This window comes from Eleutherodactylus coqui, chromosome 9 (genome assembly GCF_035609145.1).
Source record: "Eleutherodactylus coqui strain aEleCoq1 chromosome 9, aEleCoq1.hap1, whole genome shotgun sequence".
Classification (NCBI taxonomy): domain Eukaryota; kingdom Metazoa; phylum Chordata; class Amphibia; order Anura; family Eleutherodactylidae; genus Eleutherodactylus; species Eleutherodactylus coqui.
Genome location: NC_089845.1, coordinates 121,951,649 through 121,977,085, shown reverse-complemented (window position 1 = coordinate 121,977,085; position 25,437 = coordinate 121,951,649). Strand labels below are relative to the sequence as shown.

The window sequence follows — 25,437 nt, the reverse complement described above, 5'->3', positions numbered from 1 at the left end:
CTTGGCCTGCAATTCCAAGCCAGGCCACTGCAGTAGAAATAGAGATGTCTGCTTCCTGCAGAAATCAGCTCAGTGTACAAATGTACCAACCCAAAGAACAGCTGATCCCTGCTGACAGACCTGTGCTGATCTACTATGGATGACCTATCCTGGTCAGAGCAACATGTCAAAAGCTGTGATCAGTGTGGGTTGTGGGTGCAGAGACCCCTGCTGATTGCTGAAATGGGCAAGGGGTGCAGCACTTGCCCAAGCGCTGTACCTCTTTGGTTATCATAATTTATTGTAGGCTTCTCTTGTCAGCTGAAAAGGGACTCATAGAGCTCTATAGACATCTAAGCATCCGTCATCAGCCTCCAAGAAGAGCTGACCAGGAACAATGACAGCTGAGGGGGTACAGGACTCCAATGAGCACTTGCCTACTCCTTCATTTCCAAAATCAGAGAGGAATCTCTGCACCCAGATCTCCACTGATCTAAACTTTGACATGTCACTCTAAAAAAATTTTGACATGTCAAAGTACAGTTACTCTTTAATGCATATATGAGGATTATAGGGACAGTAGTGACAGCAAGGGCAGGCATATCACCTGTGCAGTCTAATTGGCTGTACAGGGGACCGGGGAATGAAGGACGGGGCCCCAGGTGAGTCATGGCAATTGGGCCCCCCTGAGATTAAATTTTTAAAGTGTATGCAAAAAAACCCTAACTATTCTCACCTTCCCTGACTGCTGCATTCAGCGCCATCCCATGCTGATCCCCAAGCTTATTTAATTTCCAGATTGTCTAATCACATAATTATTGCAGCCGTCATCAGTTTTAGTGGGCCATGAAAATGGGCACAGCGATCATATGTGCTGGATCATGCTCTTACACAACCCAAAAGTCAGTGACTGCAATGGTCCGGGAAGCATCAAAGGTGAGTATAGTCAGTTTTTTTTTATACTACCGGTATATATAAGGGGGGAATGAGATTATAACTCTCTAGAGTCCATAAGAGACAGTATTACGAGTGCCATACAGAATTTGGCTATGGGGCCCAGCCTTTTCCAGTTACATGTATTATATATATAAAAATCAGAGACTTATTTGTGGGGGCCTGGGGGTCCTCGGTACTCAGTGTCCGCATATCCTTGCAACCACCTTCCCTGTTATAAAATAGCATCCAGATAACCAAAATCTATTTCTAAATACTGTAGAGACCCTTTAATGCCATCCATGCAGCACTTAGGTAGGTTGTTGCTCAATTGCCTTTAAGTACCAAGTTTCTAGAAATGATACAATCTCAAGATTCTTCAATGTCTTTAAAGGGGTTTTCCAGTTGTAAACTATTAATGGCCTATCCAGGATAGGCAATCGATCGGCAGTTGCCTGCCACCCAGGACCTCCGCCAATCAGTTGTTTGCTGGGTCCGTGCATTCATACAGCAAGTTGATTTCTGCAGAAAGCAGAGACCTCCATCTCCACTGCAGTGGCCAGGCTTGGTATTGCAAGCTACATTCCCATTCACTTCAAAGCCTGTAATAGCAGGCCTGGCCACTGCAGTCAGAACAGAGCTGTCTGCTTCTAGCTCAATGCACAAGCCCAGCGAACAGCTGATTGGTGAGGGATCTTTGCAACAAATCCCAGTTGATCTACTATTGATGACGTATAGCCATTAATAGTTCACAATTGGACAACCCCTTTTAAGAAACTGAATTGCTCAGAGGGCTATGCACCAAAGCCATACAAGAAAAGAAAGTTCTACTGTTACATACATACATGTGCCAAAATCATGCGCTAATGACCCTGCCAGAAATTGTGCATCACGTCCTCAGTTTAGCCTTTTAGTAACTTGTGCGGCAGCTATCCCCGAGGCCTTTCCTAGGCAGGGCTTGCTGGGATTTGCAGTTGCACAGAAGTGAAAGAGCTATGGGTTGCTTGGCTCTGGTTTCATTAGTGTTTACGGGGATTTGTAGGGCTCTTTGCATGCGAATAATGCAAGAAAACCTGTTCAGCACATAGCCCCCACTACTCTTCACAAACATACATTATGTCTCTTCCAAAGACATTCTTATGTTTCTCCCCTGTAGTTACAAAAACTGTACATTACAAACAGTATAGAAACAAATTAAAAAGGAAAAGAAAGAATAATTTGCAGCACATTCTGGCTAATTCTCTATATGCATTTAGATTTACAGATATAAAAGAAGTTTGATGTCGGAGCATATTTCTCCTAGTGCCTGGGAGATACAGTTAGCAGAAGACAAGTCGCTAGTTTTCATCGGCACAAAGGACTAGAGCCAGCTCCGTTCTGTACAGCTTCCCTCCATCTGATAAGGCCATGATGCTTGTCTTGTAGGTTGAAATGCTGTTAATGTCTAGTTCCTATTTAAAGAAGAGATAATACCTTGTAATCCAATTTGGAAAGCCATGTGACCCTCCCAATTAACACAGTGATCCACGTAACACATCGTCTCATCATAACATCACTTGTAACTTTTGTTTTATATCCCCGAGTTACTTTTATAGGTTTTGTTACATTTTGCCCCTTTGCTGGACCGGTATTCTTATGACTTTGGCTCAAGAATGGCAGTACCAATGTATCCGCCTTTATAAATTAACCAGATTGCTTAAATCTAATTTAAAACCAAATTATCCCTTCTAAAAATAAAGTCCTCGATTTACCTTTTTATTCTTCTCGCAGAGATCTTTCAGTAAGGCGTCCAATTCATTTTCATCTATATAGCCACTGCGATCCTGCGTGATAAATGAAAAGTCGTCAAGAGAAAGACATGCATTTAATGTGCTGGGCTGCTGCCTTCACGAAGCCGCTTCATGCAAATGAGCCAATGAATAATTTTTACGGATTTTTTTTTTCTATTGAATTCTAAGAGTTTAATGGAGTTTTCTTGTTTTATGTAGTCTGAAAGTTGTGACCATCGATGGCTTGCAACTAGATAAAGGCAGCAATAGAAGCAAGGGAACAATGGTGACTATAGAAGGGAAAACAAAGATCTGGAATACAGAAGCCGAAGACTGCTTCATCATCAGTAAATGCTATGGCCATGGCTGGATGTAGGACTAGAGGTACTTTACGTGGAGCAACTGTCGTTCAGAAAGTTGCTCAGAAAAGTCGTTGAAGTGTATGAACGGCATCATTAAAAGGGCTTATTCATATGAACGTATATTAGCCGTCGTTTTCACGGTCAGACGATTTACGCTACCATCTGATGCATTGGATTCCAATGCATCAGATCACAGAGGCGTATTCCCAAGGCGCAAAAGTACCGGCCAATATAGTGCCGGGTGCTTTTACGCCGAGCAGGAGAGATAGTCCTGTAACTATCTTCCTGGCCGGAATACATCGGCCACTACATAGACCCCTATGGGAGCTAATGACAGTGGCCAGAGAAGGGAGGTGGGAGGGACTTTAACAGCGTGACTGCTAAACTCCCTCCCCCTTATCTCCTCCCCTCTGGCTGTTTGCAATGGGAGGGGGAGCTAATCCCCACCCCGCTTCTTCCCATTGCTGACTGTGGACAAGGGGCAGGGAAGGGGTAGGTGCTTAGCTCCACCCCTGTCTCGCCCGCTTTCATTGCAAACAGCCAGAGGGGAGGAGAGAGAGTAGGGAAGCTGGCGAGGGGGAGGGAAGGGGAGGCAATGGCATTGCGGCCTCGGTGTATAGGTGCTGGGCCCATTCCGTCTAAAAAGACACACAAACGTTAGATTTGTGTGCCCGTTCACGTGGTTTTACGGCGCCAGCGGGCGCATGTAAAAACGCCTGCGCTTGTGGGAAAGAGCCCAAGTGTGAGGATTGCTCATTAGTTGTTTGTAGAGATATCGTTCATAGAGGGAATCTCCATGCAAATTAATGCACAACTATGAACTTTACACCAGATGACTTTTCATCAACCCGTGACTATTTTTTGGTAAGCTGCAACAAACGACTAGTAACTAGAAAGTGAATTAACGCTAGTCACCCTGACAGTGGCCATGTTTACACTTAATGACTATCATTTGAATTCTCTCTTTTGGTTCAGTACAGCAATGGGGTCCTCAGACCAGAAAAAGTTGTGCACCCCTGCTTTAGACCATGAGAACTGTCATACATTGTCCTTTATATACACCCAGGCTGGTGTGTAATGAAATAATTCATTCTTAAAAATATATAAATATCCCCGGAAAAGGTTTACATCTAAATATCAGAAACCTACCTTGTCGTATAATTCAAAGGCTTTGTTAAATTCTTTGCCGCACATCTTAACACCCTATAAGATAAGAATAAAACTGTAATCTATATACACAATTGTATATACATGGTTCACAGCAGCGAGCAGAAACTGAAAAGCATATGCCAGTTCTAATCATATTAACTCCAATTGTTAAAGGGAATGTATCATCAGAAAATGATTTATTGTATAAATCAAGTTTTTGAATTAGACATTTTTTAAAGATTTTTTTAAATTTTGATCTATAGGTAAAAAGATATCCTACAATTCTGCAATTTTCACACTGATCACTAAATATAATAATAGTCTGACACTTAAGGCCATTTACACCCAACGATTATAGCTCAAAAGCCATCTAATTGAGCGATAATCTTTGCTTGTAAATATGCCCATCTTTCACTTTTCTTCCAAATGATGATTCTATGTTCGGCATAAAATCCATTGTTCATCAGAAGAGCTGATAGCAGGGACTTCAAGCTGTGTTCTCTGCAGGGCGCTCTGATAACATTGTCTCAGCTGTCAGCTCTGCAGCAGAACAAAGGGAATGTATTCAGAGAACAGACTACCCGCTGTTCTCTGAATATAGTTCCCAGCAGCTCACACACGTTGATAAGCTACTAATTAGCATTAAAACCAATTAGTAGTTTATGCAAAATGATCGCTCAAAAGCCATCTTTTGACTGATCATCTTTGTGTGTAAAAGGGCCTTTACTGTTCTGCAGAGAAAACATTTCAGCAGTCATATCAATATTAGTACAGGCTGAATTACAATGAAAAGTAACTAGAGATGAGCGAGCGTACTCGTCAAGGCAAACTACTTGAGCGAGTAGTGCCTTATTCGAGTACCTGCCTGCTCGTCTCTAAAGATTCGGGTGCCGGCAGGGGGCAGTGAGAGGCAGTGTAGAGCGGGGAGGAACGGAGGGAAGATCTCTCTCTCCCTCTCTCCCCCCCGCTCCCACCTGCTCACCGCCGCAACTCACCTCTCACCCGCGCCGCTAGCCGAAACGTTAGAGACGAACGGGCAGGTACTCGAATAAGGCACTACTCGCTCGAGAAGTTTGCCTTAGCGAGTATGCTCACTCATCTCTAAAAGTAACACTTGTATATAGATGACACAGGATCCATCATTCACAATAGGTGATGGTCAAAGCTCACCTCTTCGCTCTCCTTGCCCAGTGACCTTTGCACAGGTCACAGAGTATGCTCATAACATTCTCCCATAGACATCAATTCCTGTCCATTGTGTCTACAGCTTGTGAGACTGCGATAAAGCATATCTCTGTTAAAGCGCGTTGTCCACTTGTAAGCTATTGATGGCCTATCATCAGGACAGGTCACCAATAGTATATTGGAGGAGGTCTGTCGCACAGGTTTGCCAGGCCAGTGCACTCCAAGCCTGGCCACTAAAGTAAGAATGGAGCTGTCTGGGTCCTGCAGAAATTAACTCAGTGCATGAACTTGGGGTCTTGGGCAACAGACCCCACTAATCTACTATTGATGATTTATCCTAAGGGTAGGCCATCAATAGTTTACAAATGGACAACTTCTATAACAGTAGCTTAAGCAAGGTGGCTGTCTCCGTAGTCATGTATAGACAATTGAATAAAAAACATACAATCATAAAATAAAAACAGACTAGAACATTTGGGAATGTTTTACTTAGCAAAAAAAAATATAGGTGATACATTCCCTTTAAGAAACAGAGCTTCATTAAATGATGTGGGCATCAAATAGTATGATTTGGATAGACTACACAGGACTGGGGCATCTTGGGCAGCTGCCTGGGTGTTGTGTATACAGGGAGGGCCCAATGCTGGGCAGAGCACAATAAATGGGAGGTTGTTAAAAGAAATCCTATGATGCGGAGTGTCATGGCACCGACAGCACCGTGACTTCTGGGTTACTAGCACTGGTCCAGGGTGATGTCATAACATCAGTCCCAGACAATTTGATGCATCAGGTAGTGTCATTTGATGCTGGACACTGAGGGAACATCTCCCTTCAGGTGCAGCGCTGATAGGCTGGCTGGGATAATGGATAGCCCAGCCAACCTATCAGTGAGTATTTTAAATGTCTTTCGGCAACATATGTCAGTTATACTGCTATGGTTCTGGTCAGAGCTCCCAGCACAGTGTTTTAGTGCTCAGTGGACCTTGGCCCTTGTTCCTCCCTAACTTTGTACTCTTCAACTTTCCCGCAGTGGGATCACCCTTTTCGGGTTGGCTGCTCTGCTTAACTTGTGGTTCTAGTTAGGGTAGTACTGGGAGTTCTTTATCGCCATACTAGCAGTCCATTACTATTGTCTGTCATGTCCCCTAAGTCTGAGTTTTCCCATAAACTCATTGCTCAGTCTCTCCTACTGTCTTGCTTCCTAGCTTTGTGTCATCTATTATACCAACAGATCTGAGCAGATATGACATGAAAAAGGGTGCGAATTAAGTGCCTGTGATTTTATAAAGGTCAATGGACTCATGTGGAACATTGACAGACTGTGCTGACAGAAGAATCCTAGTGCAATGGCGGTCATTGTATCTGGCATGGTGGCATTCGGCTCTGGCTGAAAAAGGAAGCATTTACAGTAGGCACTCTTGGGGCATTGGGATACCTTAGTGGCTTGTTATCAGGAATATAGGGGCTGAGAAGAGCAACAAGAAAAATTCTTACAAATATGGTTTTCTATGAGAATGATCATTTTCAAGTCTGGCTTCACGCTGGAACTGGTGGGATTTTTATGAAGATGTAAAGGAACTAACTCATACCTGAAATTTTAGAAGAAAGTTTTCTTGGACCGGCAGCAATCTTAGGGGAAAGAACAAAAGATTTCAATATTAAAGTCTAAAGCATAAAAGTAAATGAATGGAATAATATGTGATAAAATTATAAGACACTCATTCGGCACTCATGCCACACTGCTACTAATGGATCGCTCCCACTTATGAAGGGAATATAGTTGGCAACAACAATATATTAGGGAGTTTCTCACAATCTAATATGGTAATACACTGTAATATTTCCAGTGCTTTATATCCAAACAACATAAAGTATAATTGTAAGAACGTTAACCGCTGCTTCTCTATGGAAAACAGAAGCTGAAAATGGAAGATCTATTGGAACAATGCTAAGAATTCAATAATAGTAAAAAATGTGCTATTGCATCAATTAGGCCTATAAATGTAGTAAGAGCCATTAGAGCGCATCTCCATCCAAATAATACACTTCTGCGTGTGCTGATGAATGTTCTTCTCAGCTACTCTTCCTACTGAAATTGAGATGGGAGTTGTAGGAGATGAGGTTTCTGGTCGCCCAGTCATCCACCTTACATAGTCACTCCTCAGTATGTAAGTTTATGTGCCTTCAATGCTTACCTGGGTTAATACTTCTATATTGAGGAAAGAAAACCCTCATATACCTTGGTAGTTAGTAATAGGAGGTCTTTTAAACCGGTAAGCTACATGGCGACTTCTGTGGTTTGCAGCTGTGAGGGCAGCCTGTGATGATAATATCATGGAGCACTGACATTATATTGAATTATCTAATTATGTTGTAGCCAAGATTGTCATAGAATTTTTTTTTAGTTTTATGGCCTCTGGAGAAAATGTGCCAATCATGGACAACTTGATCAACCTATGATTTTTCAGCTCTAGAAAACCACACTTCTCACTATGTCTTTATATAGTCGCAATGAAAATTATTCAAACCCCCCCCCCCCAATTGTAATTTGGTTTATTTGTGAAATTTACAAACTTTCAGCTGTTTGTGAAAAAACAATAAAAAAACCCAATTCAAATAGCTCAACACAACTTATATAGCAAGTGGTTTCTCCAAATTCAACACAAAATGCCACTTTTAATGGCTACTGCAGTCTCGGAATTATTCAATTCCCTGAATAGAATCCTCCATGAGAGCACACATTTGCAAATCAAATGTCTCAAGCACACCTGATGCTACAAATCAAGGGCTTCATTAGTTGCATCAGGTGTGCTTGAGATAAAACACATCAAATACCTGAACTGGTTAGAGCTTTTTGGCTGTGACTTTTGATTGCATGTTAAAAATATAGCCAAGTCAAGAGAGTGGTCCTAAAAGCTAAGAGAAGCGATCATTACCTTGCCCAAACAAGCAAAGGAATGCAAAAAGATAGCAAAGGCACTGAATGGTACTAGAGATACAGGTGGAAGCATAGTTCATAGAGGCCCATTTGCACGCAAAGACAATTTTTCAAATGAATGAAAAATTAACAATTTTATCAATCGTTTTGCATAAAGTGCTAATGGACACTAGCACTTTATAAACTTCATTTGCATTCAAATGAACCTCCAGGAGCTGTTTGCAGAACTCGACATGTGGTCTGAGCTCTGCACACAGCTCCTTTGTTCTTGCATGTGCTGTTGGCTGAATACAATGTAATCTCAAACTCCGGTGCAGAACACGGCATGCGGTCGTTGTTATCTACTCTTCTACTGAAGGATGGATTTTAAGCTCACCTTAAAATCATTGGTCAGCCAAAAGGTAAATGATGGTAGAGTTTGCACACAATGATTTGATCATATACCATCATTTGAACGAATATTGAGCAATAATCGTTGCGTGTAAATGGGGCTTAAGGTCAAAGTTAAAGGAACACCAGGAAAAACACAATTGTATTCAGAGAGGATCACCAAACCAACAAAACTAACTACTTTTCACCTATTCTAAAATATAACTTTTATTAAATTACCCATATAAAATCTCTGTGAAAAAACAGACAATATAAATATAGAGTCAAGCCACATTATTATGACCACCAGCTAATATCCAGAGTAACCGCCATGTGGCACACTGACAGCAGCTTTACAGGCTGGAAGTGACACAATAAGGTCCTGCTGGGTTGTCTCAGGTATCTGAAGCCATGCTGACCAAAGTGCGTTCCACATTTGCTGGAGGGTGTTTGAGGGAAATCTATAAAGTGAATATGATGATTGAGGTGGTTCCACAATGATGGAAGTAAGTGCACACGCACTCTGCATGGTATGATGTGTTAGTGAGGAGGTGGTGAGCGTCCCTATGTGAAAGTGATGATGGGCTGTTTGAAGGAATGGGACATGGTGTAAGGTTTAAATGGTGGGTGCGAACCACTGGCATTCACGTCCTGACTATCATGGATGTCACTATGATTGTGATACAGTGAAGTGCTATATATATAGCCCCACTGACGTGTCCTTCTTAATAATCCCCTGATGAACTCTACAGGATTGGAAGGGGGGGGGGGGAGGTATTGGTATTTAATATATTTCTTTTTTTATTCACAATTTTGGATTTAGGACATCAATAGGGAAAAATAATGGAAAGCCACTGAAAAACGGGGACACACTTTTCAGGGCGACTACCCTGTTATTATGTAGGGTATTGTGCTGGGTTTTCTAGAGTGATAATTACTCCAAGCAATTGTTCCCTGTCTTCCCTAGATGACAGCAGGAGTTACCACATATGGAACGACTGAGTATGTGTCTTGTCTATGAGTAATTATTGAAAATCGTCTGGAGAATAGTGTATATGTAAGATAGGTGGCATTATGTGCTGAATTAATAAGGCATAAGAATATTTATCAATACAAGTTTTTTTGAGTGCATTTGTTGATTCCATACCATATTATATAAATAGCTCCCTAGTTCCCCCACCGCCCTTTCCTTCCTAACCATTCATTATTGGGTTTATATTGGAATATTATTTGTATTGTCTGTTTTTTCTTCACTGAGATTTTATATGGATCATTTAATAAAAGTTATATTTTAGAAGAGTGAAAAAACCCAAGAACAAAAAAAGATCCAGCGCTCTGAAGTGAAGGAAACCTATTAAACTAAATCAATAGTAGGTTCCTTGGTTTACAACACAAGAAAAACCACAAGGTCACTTGAAAAAGTCGCTGTTATGCGACGAAACGCGTCGGCCGTATTTTTAAATAAAAGTTTTTCTTTTGTGTTGTAAACCAAGGAACCTACTATTGATTTAGTTTAATAGGTTTCCTTCACTTCGGAGCGCTGGATCTTTTTTTGTTCTTTGGTTTTTTCACGTTTGTCTAGTCGCACCCCGATTGGGGGAGGCGACAGATCCCTGCTTGCTCCTGTGCATCCATTTCCGGATTTTTGGATTGGAGAGAGGAGATCACATTATATATTCAACGCCTACCAGGACGGGGAGGTGTTAGGTGGTGGGTCCTTTTTATAGGGATCCATCCACCTACACCGGGTAAGACCTTTGTTATTTTTGCTTGCATTTAAAGAACTGCATTTTAGTGGGTGGAGTGCCGTCCCTTATTGTTTTTTTCATATTTTAGAAGAGGTGACAAGTAGTTAGTTATTTTTTTTAAAGGAACCCCAGCTACACCGTCTGGACATGGTAAACAGAGGAAGCTATCACCGTCTGCCAACCGATTCCTGAGGAGGCAGGTGGTCAAAAACCCTCAAGTGACTGCAAAAGACCTGCAGCAAGATGTGGTGGCAGCAGACAATGAGGTTTGTGTTTATACAGTAAGGCACATACTAAACACTGGAGGTCTTCATGCCCGAACCCCAAGATGTACATCTCTACTAACCCCAAATCACAAGAAAAGTTGGCTCCAATATGCTAAAACCACATAAATGAGCCACAGAAGTATTGGGTCTCTGTTCTGTGGAGTGATGAATCAAAACCAGAACTTTTTGGGCCTTTGGATCAGCGGTATGTCTGTAGGAGGAAGAATGAAGCAGATGCTGAAAAGAACAGTCTGCCTGCAGTAAAGCATGGCGGTGGCTCGCTGATACTCAGTGGCTGCTTTTATTTTTCTGGCATTGGAAGCCTTCAGCATGTGAAGAGCAAGGTGGATTTAATCAAGTATCAGGAAATCCTAGGAGGAGATGTCATGCCTTCTGTGAGAAAGCTGAAGCTTGGACATCATTGGATCTTCCAACAGGACAATGATGTCAAGCATCTTGCTTTCAGGAGAAAATTTTGGAAGATTTTGGACTGGCCATTGCAGTTGCTTGACTTGGACCCCATAGAAAGTCTTTGCTGGGATGTAAAGAATATGGTTACAGTATGCAAACCCAAGAATATTAGTGACCTGGAGGCCATTGACCATGAGGAGTAGGCTAAGATCTTAGGATTGTTGGCAGAAGCTCCTGTCCGGCTATGTATCATATTTGCAGCAGGTCATAACAGCATAAAGTGCTCTACTAAGTACTAAAGATGCTTGTCATGAAGGGGTTGGATAATTCTGGGACTGCAGTGGTCATTAAAAGTGGCATTTTGTGTTGAATTTGTAGAAACTGCTTGTTATATAAATTATCATAGAATCATAGACTGGTAGAGTTAGAAGGGACCTCCAGGGTCATCGGGTCCAACCCCCTGACCAGTGCAGGATTCACCATTGTGATTATAATTGTGTTGAATTATTTTAATTGCGTGGCAAATAAACCTACTTTGCAAGGGGGTTGAATAATTTTGATTGCAACGGTAGCTCCAATAGTTGGAGGGACATACCTTGCAGATGACTGATCTGAAGCATACACACATTTAATATTTCTATGTGTCAACGCTCAGAGCAGTACATCATTGGGGAATTAGTCTGTGGGTTATAACATAAAATATCTGCTCCAGTGAATAGGTTCGGTCTGCGACTGCATGTGTTGGGAGTGAATACAGAAAAGATTATAAATTGAGCTTTACGGCAGACTGCCTAGCAGGAAATGCTTTTTGCTAATAACGCCGGACATGTAATTGCTTAAATAGTAGCAGATTTTCCAACTATAACCTCAGCTAATGCCTATCATAAGTACAGTCCTTACCTCAGCTTCACCCTGCGGCCAGTTCTTAACCCCCTCCATGAACTCACTAGAACCTGCTACCCATAGCGAGATGTTGGACTGCGGAGCTTAGATCAGGGACTCATTATGTCATCAGTGCTGGTTACAGATTTCTGCAGCCTCACTTGGATTTGCTCTGTTCACACTTGCATTCAGACTTTCTGATATTTTTTAATGGCATTAATAGCACAATTTGCAGCACTTTTCCTGCCACGAAAAATACTGGAACCCCGGCCCCTCCACATACCCTACTAAATGCAATAGGATCCATATGGATTTGCTGCTATCTAAGATCCACTTTTATAAACATTTTATTGAATGTCTTCTTAAAGGCATGGTGGGGCAGGGAGGAGACTGGCGCTTTTAGTGTCCTTGGAGCATCCTGGGCAGGCGATGGCTTATCACTTGGGGAGGGAAGGTAGCGGGGCTGTCTTCCTGCTGTCCCTTACCGGACTCTGATGTTGATTTGCGATCTCCCTCCGGTTGCTGGGCTATCTCCTGTAATTGGTTGGCCAGAACCGGCATTCCGAAGGGGCCATATAATGACCCCCTATGTCTTATTTGCGGAAGAATCCTCTATCACAGGTCGACTGCTGGCGATGTGGTTAAAAGGCGGATGCTATTCCCATCTCCACATACTGCTGAACACTTTACTAACTTGGCAACCAAAGAAAACTCTGTACAGCCGTACGCTTAAGTAAGGTCTGACCATTCAGGTGGGTTGGCACTGTTTAACAATCTCAGTAATAAGGACCCTCAATTGTGTCCCTTCTCCAATCTCTCTCTCCCTAAATCTCTGCTCACATTGCTCTTTATCGTAACTCGGCAAGCTTTTCTTTCTCGGTGCAGGGGACCGCTATCCCTATGGTCCCTCCATACACTGTCGACTCAGCATGAAGACACTGACCCTCCTTTTTTGTTTTGCCATAGTGGTCAGCCTCCTTTACAATACTTTTTAACCCCTTAAATACCAGGGTGTTTTAGTCCTAACGGACCAGACCAGACACTTTTTCGGGTTTTTACCCATATGGTGGTTTTCCTACCCTAAAAAAGCTTTTTTTTTGTTATTTATAGTTTGGTTTTTAAAATTAGCATATCTGCAATACAATAAAGTACAGGAATGGGTTCCTCATTGGTTTTGGTTGGCATCTGTGGTGGATGCAGGCTGCGACGACCATATATATATATATATTCTATTTTGTTATTCTTTTATTTCTTTTCATAAGTATTTTTTTTTACATCTATGACCCCACAGGAGCCCGAGTTACAGGGTAAGACATCCCCCTGTAGTGACGTCAGTCACTAAGAGCTGATATTGGTTTGCTAGGACCCTGCAGCTCTGCCTTGGCAGGGGGCCCCCGGCTGTCACGTGATTGTTGGGTCCAATAGCGAAAGTAATACTTCAACTTTCTCTCTTTACTATATAGCACTCATTGAGCACCATGTAGTTTGAAAAGGAGAAGGCAGAAGAGGTTAAAAAACACTTCTGCTTTCTCTTCCGAGTCCACGGTTGTGACTAATAGCCGAGGACCCAACCTACTCCTGCTAGATTGCAGGAACACAAGCTTTAATCCTGCGCCATATTGTTACAATCGGCCGGGAATAAAGCCTACGACCACGCGCCATACATTTAACGTGCTTGGTCCTTAAGGGGTTAAAGGGACATAGCTCCCACATAAACCAACAATAAACTTTTGGGTCCTTACATTCTGGGTGGTTGTTGGTTATGCCAAGAAGCCAATTTGCTTTGCCCATAATATTTTGATACAGGGCTATGTCAGCAAACAGAAGCTATTTTTCCCCTCAGGTGGAGGAAATCCTAACTCTGCTCCAAGGCCTTATTCATACCACAGCTTGTCTTTTAATCATTTCTTTATTTACCTTGGGATGAGAACTAACATTAGTTGTAATCCACTGAATCAGGGTTTCCATCTGTTATCCCATTTGCTTCAACGCAAAAAGCAATGGTTTGAAAATATCATCCGTTAATGAGATGATACACATTCTCCATCCGTTATCTTTAGATTTACATTAATGGGATGAAGAACATAATATCTGATGAGATGTATCATATGTTTCCATCCTTCATTCCATTGACTTAAAGTGACCCTCCAGTCCTGGACAAATAAAGATGGCCGAACAGCTTCCTTGACTTCCTTAGTATACATTGGTCGTCTAAGACACTACATGCTGCTCTGACTGGCCAATGCTGTTTATATGGACAGCACTAATCAAAGTGTCTTAGACTATTGATGCATACTACTCCATGGTGTGCATCAGGTTGTCAGAGAAGTGGTGCAGCCATCTTTGTTTATCCAGGAGCGGAGGGTCAAATTAACTGTAAAAAGTGACTGATATAGAAATTGTTCTGTAGCAAACACGAAATAGGTTTAGTATGAGTATCAGCCCGAAAACCATATAGATGTGACCCCTTGCCTACCGTTGCATGTTGTCACAGCCTATAGCCAGTGCACTGAGCTGCATTTACAACCCAGCTAGTAGTAAATTGTGGAAGCACCGGAGAAACTTTGCATGTTGTATAAAATATATTCCATCCTCTACCGCACAGTGATATGTAGACTTACCTGGCCATTTCCGTAAGCCCCAGCTTCCCATCATTGTTCGAATCAAACATTCTAAGCTGCACAAAAGAGAAAGACTCGGTTGAATCCTTTTGCTTTACAATATATGACTTGTAATATTAACAATTCTACAGATCTCAAAAATGTAAAAAAATGTAATCCATCCAATTACATTTACAAAGACTAACCATAATACTTAATACACCACAGGCTGCAATCTCATCAGCCTTAGGGCGCCTACCCACTTGCGTTGCCGATTTTCACGCGTGAAAAACGCGGCGTTTTCGCGCGTTTTTTGCAGCCCTCCATTGACAATCATGGGTACATTAAGAGAAAAATAAGGAGACATATGCAACTGACAGTTCCTATGTGAAAAAAACCCACGAAACGGAAAAAAACCCCCAGATGGACAAGAACACATTCTATACTAATTGCTCTTGAGAAAAAACGCAAAACATCACAGGAAAAAAAAAATCACAAGTGGGTAGGCACCCTCAGGCCGGACTCACACAAGCGGGTCGGATTCTGCATGCAGGAGGTCCGTAGTGCATTCTGGCTGTGAGCCCAGCCGATGACCCTGCGTATCTCCCTTAATTGTATTTGCCTTAGCTGGCCTCACCATCAACCAGAACTGCTGTGTTTTTGGAATTCCGGGACTCCACTTAATGGACCTGTGGATCTGCTGATCATTAGTTGATTCTATTTGCATCAAGGCCATGATTTGCACCGTTAAAGTCAAATAATGGGTCAAAAAAGTAAACTCAAACAATAGTCATTCAATGCAAACATGGCCACCGCCAGGTTTGGTGTGAAGCAGTCATTCGTATTTGAATGACTTGTGAACAAACGTGCATGGAGACCCCCTCTTGGAACGCTATCTCGGCAAACAATTACTGAACAGTCATCGCTTGACACAAAAAGCAAACAAACGACTATCATTTGTATTCTTTAATGACTTTTCTGAGTGACTATGTAAATGATAGTTGCTCCATGTAAAGGTACCTTAAAGGGGTTGTCCCGCGCCGAAACGTTTTTTGTTTTTTTTCAATAGCCCCCCCGTTCGGCGCGAGACAAACCCGATGCAGGGGTAAAAAAAAACAAACGGATAGTACTTACCCGAATCCCCGCGCTGCGGCGACTTCTTACTTACCTTGCTAAGATGGCCGCCGGGATCTTCACCCACGGTGGACCGCAGGTCTTCTCCCATGGTGCACCGTGGGCTCTGTGCGTTCCATTGCCGATTCCAGCCTCCTGATTGGCTGGAATCGGCACACGTGACGGGGCGGAGCTACGAGGAGCAGCTCTCCGGCACGAGCGGCCCCATTCAGAAGGGAGAAGACCGGACTGCGCAAGCGCGTCTAATTGGGAGATTAGACGCTGAAATTAGACGGCACCATGGAAACGAGGATGCTAGCAACGGAACAGGTAAGTGAATAACTTCTGTATGGCTCATAATTAATGCACAATGTATATTACAAAGTGCATTAATATGGCCATACAGAAGTGTATACCCCCACTTGCTTTCGCGGGACAACCCCTTTAATACATCTCTGGAAACTTCCAGAAGAGGAAGAAGAACAAAGACATAACATTCGACTGAACTTTTTTTCTTTGTGCTGGTAGTCCATGACACATGAATGCATTCAGCTCATCATCCGATCACGATTTCAATGTGAATAGATGCATTTCGGAGAAGGCAACGCTGCACTTGTCTAGATTTCGACAAGCGATGTCTTTGAAGAGCAGCGCTTTTTAACGCATGTCACTTGCCACCAGAGAGGATGAACCACTTCTGAATAGCACTTAAAATAAAAACTTCATAATATCAATAAATGAAAGAGATGGGAGCCACCTTGCCTTAAGCCCCATTGTATTCTCCAGCCACAGACGGCTCATGTTTATGCAAGGAGCACGTCTGGCTGCTAAGTAGCTGATAAAGCACCTCATTATTACAACAGTTGCAAAGGGACTGAGTGTATCGCACAGGAGAACGATGATCTTACGGAGCCAGACTCAACACCTTTATACCAGAATTGGATTTTTCTTCACATGCAAATTAGTGAGAACATTCCTAATGAAATTTATAGTAATAAGAAGAACTAAGTGCCAGGAAACTAGGTCTCCAAAAGATCCAAAAAGTGAAAGGGTATTATGCTATAAATGGAGCTTCTGTACCGAATGCACGTCAGATTCTCGAGTGGTCCTTTCTTTTCAAATTATATGCATTTTACTTATTAAGAATTAGGACATTTAATAATAGCAGAGAGCGTCTTTCAGAGAGGAATATCACAGTCTGTAACAACTTTGCCTTTAGAGCACGAAGCTTAAATAAAAAAGACATCTCTCCCTCTACACCTATTAACTACCAGCACTTGGCAACTGGGCTCACTTCACAATCACAACCTATAAAACCTAGTATCACATAATAAATCATGCTAGCGGAATGACGAGGAGAAGAAAGAAATGTGTCAGACTGAATTTTTTAATATACTGTATATGTCTACCATCCACATCACTGTAGGGCTTCCGACACACTAGCGAATTTGGGTCTGTTTGCTATCCAAATTCACACACAGCACACGCGCCCATCATAGACTATGGGGTTACACACTCTGCTGGTTTTTTTTATGCGGCCTGATGGTCAGCGTGAAAAATTGTATAGCATGTCCTATTCTTGTCTATGATATGGATGAGAATTAGGACATGCAAATGCATGTCAATGTGTGGGCAGTCCATGCGGTGTCCCATGCCAGTTGGGTCCGAGCCTCTTGGACGCAACCTGGGCAAACAGCAAGGACGGTACAGTTTCATTTAATTGTTTTATCGTTTACATTAATTTGCCGTGGAAGAGAACTGTGGCATTAAGGGTGCAGCAACAAGAAGCGGCTCTCTGAGCCTGAAAGTAAACCAGAAGTGGGTGAGCAGTGAGACTGCAAGATTGAGGACTGTTTAGGGAATCTCTTCTGTTACTCTTCGAGGTTACAGTAATTTTGTCCCACGGGCACAAAGGCCTCGTAAGCTTAGTGGTGGTAAAGAGTGCAGTGTAAGAGAAGACTACCACCTCCTCATTCCCTCCCTACCTTCTGGCCATGACATTTACCTAAAAGGGGAAACAAAGACTCCCCTTTGGTGACCAGATAGGTAAGAACTTTGTGCAGCCCCATTCATGGATATTATTGTTGTTTATTCATTCAGTCGCTTCTGACTCTTTGTGACCTTGTGGACCAGCCCACGCCAGAGCTTCCTGTCGACTGTTGCCACCCTCAAATCCACCAAGGTCCAGTCCGTCACCTGAAGGATATCATTCATCCATCTTGCCCTTGGTCGGTCCCTCTTTTTTTGCTCTCCACTTTCCCCAATATCAGCATCTTCTCCAAGATGTCCTGTCTTCTCATTATGTGGCCAAAGTACTTCAGTTTTGCCTTTAATATCCTTCCCTCCAGTGAGCAGTCTGGCTTTATTTCATGGAGTATGGACTGGTTTGATCTTCTTGGGGTCCAAGGCACTCTCAGCATTTTCCTTCAACACCACAGTTCAAAAGTATCTATTTTCCTTCGCTCAGCCTTCCTTATGGTTCAGCTCTCACATCCATAGGTTGCTTTTGGGAATACCCTTGCTTTAACTATGTGGACCTTCGTTGTCAGTGTGATGTCTCTGCTCTTATTTTATTGAGATGGCTCATTGCTCTCCTCCCAAGAAGTAAACTTCTTCTGATTTCCTAGCTGCAGTCCACATCTGCAGTAATCTTTGCGCCTAGAAATATGAAGGACATATTACAGTCATTAAGCGCATTACCAACCTGCTTCTCCAACCCCAGGTAAACCGCTGATACCACCACTCCCTCCAAAAGAATGGGCGTGGGAGGTTCATCTACAATTATAGGAATGAAACTCTTTGAAACGGCCTCAGCCTTAGCGTTTTACTGCCTGGTCGACATGTAACAAAAAAAGTCAAAACGTGAAAAAAAAAACGACCACTTCGCCTGTCTCGGGTTAAGTCTCTTGGCTCACTCCAGGTAGATTAAGTTTTTGTGATCCATAAAAACTGTCACCTTATGCTGTGCTCCTTCCAACCAGTGTTGCCACTCCTCCAACGACCACTTATTCGCCAATAGTTCTCTCTCACCAATGTCATAATTGCGCTCGGATGGCAAAAACTTGCATAAAAAAAAAGCACAAGGCCAAAGATCTTGCAAATATTAGTACCTTGGGATAGCACTGCACCGCACCGCACCTACCTCCACTTCTGGGACATCGACCTCCACTACAAACGGTAAGGACGACTCCAGTTGTACTAAAACCAGAGCCGCCGCCAAACATCCCTTCAACGCTTGAAAGCATTGTAATGCCCCTTCTTGTGTAAACACATCAGCAGAGACAGACCAATCTTCAGGTAACTCGCTTGCACAATAGACACTTCTACCGAAATACAATAATCATTACAGTAGGGGCTCCACTTAACAATGTCTCCCATCTCCCAATCTACCACAGGATTATGCAACTGCAACCAGGGCAAACCCAAGACGATTTGCTCCAGAAGAGATTCCATTACATACAAAGTGATGACTTCGGTGTGAAATAATCCAATTTTTAAGCAAAGGTTTGGTACACAAAACCTCAGAAACCTCTGAGACAATGGAGGGGTATCAATAGCAGAGATGGGGATGGGGAAATCCAGAGATTTTACCTCTTAGCCACACCGCTTGACTATCTCTTGATGGATAAGATTTACGCCCCCTCCACAATCCAAGAAGATCGTGATTGTATCAATACCACCCTCAGCGAGTATCTCAGCAGGAAGCACCAGCCTAGGGGATGATATCCAAGCAATCATTGGACCTAGAAAGGTCTCCCCTCCAACCTCCAGACTACCTAGTCTTCCAGGCTGAGAGTAACGGCAAGGGCAATTTTGTAGGAAATGTCCCGTCTGGTTGCGGTGGAAACACCGCCCTTTGCCTTGACCCTTCTCCCATCTACTAGCATTGACAACCACTGAACCCAGTTGCATGGGTTCCTCCCCATCCGTAGACATGGAAGCAGGGATATGACAAAAGCTCCTCATGTCTTCCCCTAATCCGTCTTCCTACCCTCATGGCTGAAGACATTGCTGTATCAAGGCTTTGAGGCACGGGATACCCCACCAAAATGTCCTTAAAGGGGTTGTCTCGCGGCAGCAAGTGGGTTTATACACTTCTGTATGGCCATATTAATGCACTTTGTAATGTACATTGTGCATTAAATATGAGCCATACAGAAGTTATTCACTTACCTGCTCCGTTGCTAGCGTCCCCGTCGCCATGGTTCCGTCTAATTTCGGTGTCTTCTTGCCTTTTTAGACGCGCTTGCGCAGATCCGTCTTCTCCCTTCTTCTCCCTTCGGCTCCCTTCGGCTCCGCTCGGCAGCATCGGCATTTTGGCTCCGCCCCCTTGTACGCATCATCGCGTAGCTCCGCCCCATGACGTGTGCCGGTTCCAGCCTCCTGATTGGCTGGAATCGGCACATGACGGGGGCGGAGCTACGCGATGACGCGAAAAGGGGGCGGAGCCAAAACGTCGATGCTTCCAAGACCAGCCGAAGGGAGAAGATGCATCTGCGCAAGCGCGTCTAAAAAAGCAAGAAGACACCGAAGTTAGACGGAACCATGGCAACGGGGACGCTAGCAACGGAGCAGGTAAGTGAATAACTTCTGTATGGCTCATATTTAATGCACGATGTATATTACAAAGTGCATTAATATGGCCATACAGAAGTGTATAGACCCACTTGCTTTCGCGAGACCACCCCTTTAATCTTATCCGCTATGCCGCAATTAAACTAACTCTACAATGCAGGGTCATTCCAATTAGTCTCAGTCGACCAGCGTCGGCATTCAGCGCAGAACTCCTTAAAAGGAGAATCCCCCTGACATAAGCCTCTGAGCTTTCCCTCTGCCAGTGAGACCCTATCAGCGTTGTCAAAAATTAACCCTAACACCTCAAAAAACTGATCCACAGAGCGCAAAGCTTCAGAAGAGGGGAGCAAGGAAAATGCCCATGCCTGGGGAGCATCCTGCAACCTAGAAAAAATGATTCTCCCTCTCTGGAGCTCGCTACCCGAGGACAAGGGGTATAGGCTGAAATAAAGTTTGCAGGACTCTTTGAAGCAAAAAATTTTAACCTATCTCCAGAAAATCGATCTGGAAGATCGATCTGAGGCTCTGTAATATAAGCCTCCAGGACAGGTTGCTGCTGTTTGATCTCAGCAACCTCCAGTGCCAGCGCCTTCAGCTGCCAAGATAACACCTCAATCCGATTCATCTTAACAAAGGTAAACAATATCCCACCAAATAAGTACGACTGTGAATTCTGTTACGTCCGCCAAGAACGTGCTGGACAAGCACCTACAGACATGCACAATAATAGCCTAAAGTGCAGCAACTGAAATAAACAACACAAAATAAGCGGGAAGTCTTTCCCTAAATACGTGATGACGAGCGAGAGGGCCCTGCCTAACACAGCAGACTGATCGCTTTGATAGATGCGGACCTGCACTCGTTCCTGGGACCTAAGTAACCCTATGTGGTCAACAAAAATAAAGGACAAAGCAAACCCCACAAGGAAACACAAATGAAACACCACACTTAGCTGGTGGTGAAGCCATAGCCCACAGAGCCATCTTCTGTTCACATCACAGCGGAGACTACGCTGTCCACGGGAGCCACTTACTACTAGCTCAGACAGCGAGCAACTGGCAATTCAAAGCACCTTAGCTCAGTATCCAGCCCAGGCAAATACCCAGCTAATTACCCACAGATGAGACTACATTATGTCACACCTAGTGAGCTAAAAGGTGCAGAACCAAGTCTAAAACCCGCACCGGACTTCGTTAATCCGGCAGCGATCCCAGCACTGCTGCAACAATACACCTCAAAATCAGTAAGCCATAGGTATTCCATATAAGCATTGCTATTTTTCATCCCTTACACCTTGCAGTTCAGCATTCTACTTCTATGAGTATTTGGTCCACTCTAAATTTGTTATGATTTTTATTATATTTTATAGCGCTATAAATGGTGCGGAACAGTTACAGACGTCATAATATAAAAAATGTACATATAAGGTTTAACAAAAGTACCAGGTACATTGTTGCCTTAAAGGGGTATTCCAGTTATGCAAAGTTGCTGTCAAATGAATAATAATTAAAAGTTATTAAAGTTTGCAATGCGGTTCAGCTTTGGATTTCGTGTCCGTAGCTCTATAAACCATTACCTTCTCCTGGTTCTTCAGAAGTGTTTATTCACAGGTTGTCCTGGAATGCCTGCAGGTTGGACTTGCTCAGAACCTGACTAGTGCTTAAAGCATCCGGCACATACGAGGAAACAGCTATTGTTTGATCAATTTCCACATTTTCTATAACAGCTTTAAACAGAATGATGTTCTTGCCTTTTGGCTTCTCCACACAGTATCAGTACTTTCTGCAGAAGAACATGGCAGGACCTTCAGTCTTGTCGCTCCTCGCTTCACTTAGAGCTAAGATTGACGTTGTGGTACCAATTCTTCAGTTTATTCAATTATGCAGTACCCAACAGGGCATACTGTGGGACCTGGCCTTCTCCAGAACTGGTATGGCTGGAAAGGCATCATAAATCCATAATGTCCCATCTGATCCACACAGCAGAACAACGGGGCCATGACTTCACTCATGGACCTAGGTCTGGCTTTCCCTGTTCTGGACCCTGGGCCACTCATTGACCAACAGGCCAACAACACCTATCTGGAGAACCAATTACTGGAATCTGTAATGTGATAAATGCAAATTGTAGAGTCCCACAAGACCAACAGCATATCCAGTTACATATGCTTATCAATTACACGGACATACGGTAATCAGACCAAATATAGAACATTGAATTTCACTGTTCACATCCTTCATAATAGTATATTTTATAGCAGATATACTCTGCGTCTGGCATGTGGTCTCAAGATACCACTGAGAGCAGAAACCACAATCACAAAGACTAAGGAATCCTCTCAATTAGATGATAATGAAGTAAAATGAAATACACTGAATTGTGGTTAATAAGGAGCCAGCTAGTGCTTTTAACAATAGTCTTGGGAAATCTTCCAAATTCTGACTTTGATTAGACTGATTTTTTTCTTGTCCTATACTGTACATAAGGGACTTGTAGTATAAATTAATCAATTAACACTCTTTTCCCATTATTTCTACAATTGCAATTAAGTTCCCAAATAATTTGTAGCATTATCCTGGATGTGGTTGAACCCAGAAATAAATAATGGAAAGGTGTTTATGTAGCACAATGGTGGCTAAAAATGGCAAGAGAGGTGAATCCAGTAGACCTGTATGTTGGGCCACGAAACTGTTTTCCAGTTGGAGTCAACAGTCTTGACCATTGATATTAGCTGGTGTAGGTCTTAAGGCCCTTTTACACGTAAGGATTATCCCTCAAAATTTGTTCAAATGGACGAAAGTAAGCAATAATCGTTACTTGTAAACACAGGCAGTCATGCACTATTCGTTCAATTGTCATTCAGCGCTGTTTTTTGGCCGTCGTGAAGCTGCTCAGTATTAATTCCATTAGAATGCATTTCTTTCAGTCTTTTCAGTGGCTTAAGGCCCATTTACACGTAACGATTATCGCTCAAAATTTGTTCAAACAACTGAAAATGAGCGATAATCATTACATGTAAACACAGCCATCGTGCACTTTCCACCTGAACGATGATTTTAAGGTAAACTTAATATCCATCGTTCAGCCACAGAGAGATAAAGTATCTCTCAACAGACCACATGCTATGTTCTCCACGGGAGTCGAGAGATTATATTGTATTCTGCAGGCAGCCCCAACGAGAACAATGCAGCTGTTTGCACAGCAAGACGTGTAATTAGTCACGTCTGGATCTACAAACAACTCATGGAGGCCCATTTACATGCAAATGAAGATGATAAAGTGTTAATGGCCATTAGTGTCCATTAACACTTTATGCAAAAAGATTGCCAAAACTTTCAATCACTTGAAAGATTATCTTTGCATGTAAATGGGCCTTTAAGGATGGTTTTGTTTGCTTTTCATACACAATGAGTACATTGTTTACACATGACGGGAGAAGACAATGGAGTCTGCCAGCCAGATAATCTCCTGCACAAATACACGTCCAGCGGCTACCGAGTTTACTTTAGCTAATGAGGGAAAATACAGATTAGTAGGTGCAAGTTCATTTTTATCAAAAATGTCAGCAGTTTGTTTAAGGCCCATTTACATGTAAAGATAATATTTCAAATGATTGAAAGATTAGCAATCGTTTTGCATAAGGTACTAATGGGCACTAATGCCCATTAGTACTTTATCAGTTTCACTTGTGTGCAAATGAGCCCTCGGGAGCTGCTTGCAGAACTCAGCAGGTGGTCTGGCCTCTGCAATTAGCTCTATTATTTAGCCATGGGCTGCTAAGAGTATACAATGTATTCTCCAGCTCCTGTGGAGATAACAGCCTGAGGTCTATTTTCTCTCACAGGCTGCAGAGAGAATACAATGTAATCTCCTGCTCCTGTGGAGAACACAGCATGCGGTCTGAATGACGGATTTTAAGCACACCTAAAAATCATCGTTCAGACGAAAAGTGCAGGATGATAACATTTACACACAACGATTATCACTCAAAAGCAATTTTGAGCAATAATTGTTGTGTGTAAATGGGCCTTTAATTGTGCGGTTGTTTAAGCAATAATTGTTGCATGTAAAAGGGCCTTTACTGTCAAAATCAGCAGATATGGAACTTCTGTGCTACACATTGGTTTGACTTTTGGACCACCTGGGGAACCCTAATGTTCACCCTTTTCCCTCACCAGTCATGATATGGGCATCACTAGAAGTACTCCCAGTTATGTAGCTGCTGACCAAACTACAGATCAAGGTTCAGTATCTGAACAGAAGTATAGTCAAAGGAGTCTAGAATCGAAGAAGGCAGCTTATACTTCAGCATGAGAGATAGTCCAAAGTTCAGGGCATACAGAGTATGTTTAGCTCAGTACAAACGGGCCAGAAGTCAGTGCAGGCAGCAGAATAGAAAACAGTTGATAAAGTAAGGCAAGTTTAGAACGTGAAGAAAGCAGAATAGTCAGGAATAGCCAGAATCAGTAATCAGAAAATCAGAAAAAATGAGAAGCAGGATGCAGAGGTACTGCAGGATTGGTGAGGTCCATATTACAGGACGCATGTTGTTCCTTTAAGAATGCGAGCGTGTGTGTGCCTGCACCCTTTAGGCAGCAGACAGAGACTGACAGGAGGCCTGTGCACAGCGTCTGCCATGGGCAGGAAGAGGGAACTTACTGTAACCATTAGCAGGGACAGCCCGAGGCAAAACGGTGTCCGCGGCCATGAATTGTAACACTTACACACTCCCTAATGTTCACGCTCACGTGATCAGTGCTGGCCAATCAAAAAGCAGTGCCCTATATGCATTAGGTAGTTAGAAATTGCAGTGACCATCTTGAACTGAAAATGTTATCTGGAATTGGTAGATCAGACGGACAGCAAAGAAGAACAACCACAGGTAATTCACTCCCCATCCCAAAACAGAATTTTGTGTTGAAACTGGAAGGTCGTTTTAATGGGAGAGGGAAATAAGCTGATATCAGATATATCTGGAAGTGCTTCCGGTTCTGGCATCTGGCACGTGCTGTTGAAGAACACTTGAATGTCGAGGCCAGTGGTTGGCTGCAGCCACCACTACAGGAGCTTTTGGGATCAGACAGGTGAATCAGGTGGATTCACAACTGACTGAGTGATCGTACTCAAAGAGTGGTCATAAATAGATGCACATCCAAGT

At 42.9% G+C, this 25,437-nt stretch overlaps 1 protein-coding gene across 1 annotated transcript in view; it reads right to left on the bottom strand.

Moving 5' to 3' along the window:
• Positions 1-1,153: 1,153 nt before the first annotated feature.
• Positions 1,154-25,437, bottom strand: part of CALB1 (calbindin 1) — a 129,812-nt gene continuing 105,528 nt past the window's right edge. The window contains exons 7-11 of the mRNA XM_066579026.1: positions 14,613-14,668; positions 6,967-7,006; positions 4,193-4,246; positions 2,664-2,735; positions 1,154-2,363 (exon numbers count right to left, since the gene is read on the bottom strand). Of these exons, the coding sequence (XP_066435123.1) occupies positions 2,250-2,363; positions 2,664-2,735; positions 4,193-4,246; positions 6,967-7,006; positions 14,613-14,668 (336 nt within the window). The 3' untranslated portion in view covers positions 1,154-2,249. The remainder of the gene's footprint in view (positions 2,364-2,663; positions 2,736-4,192; positions 4,247-6,966; positions 7,007-14,612; positions 14,669-25,437) is intronic.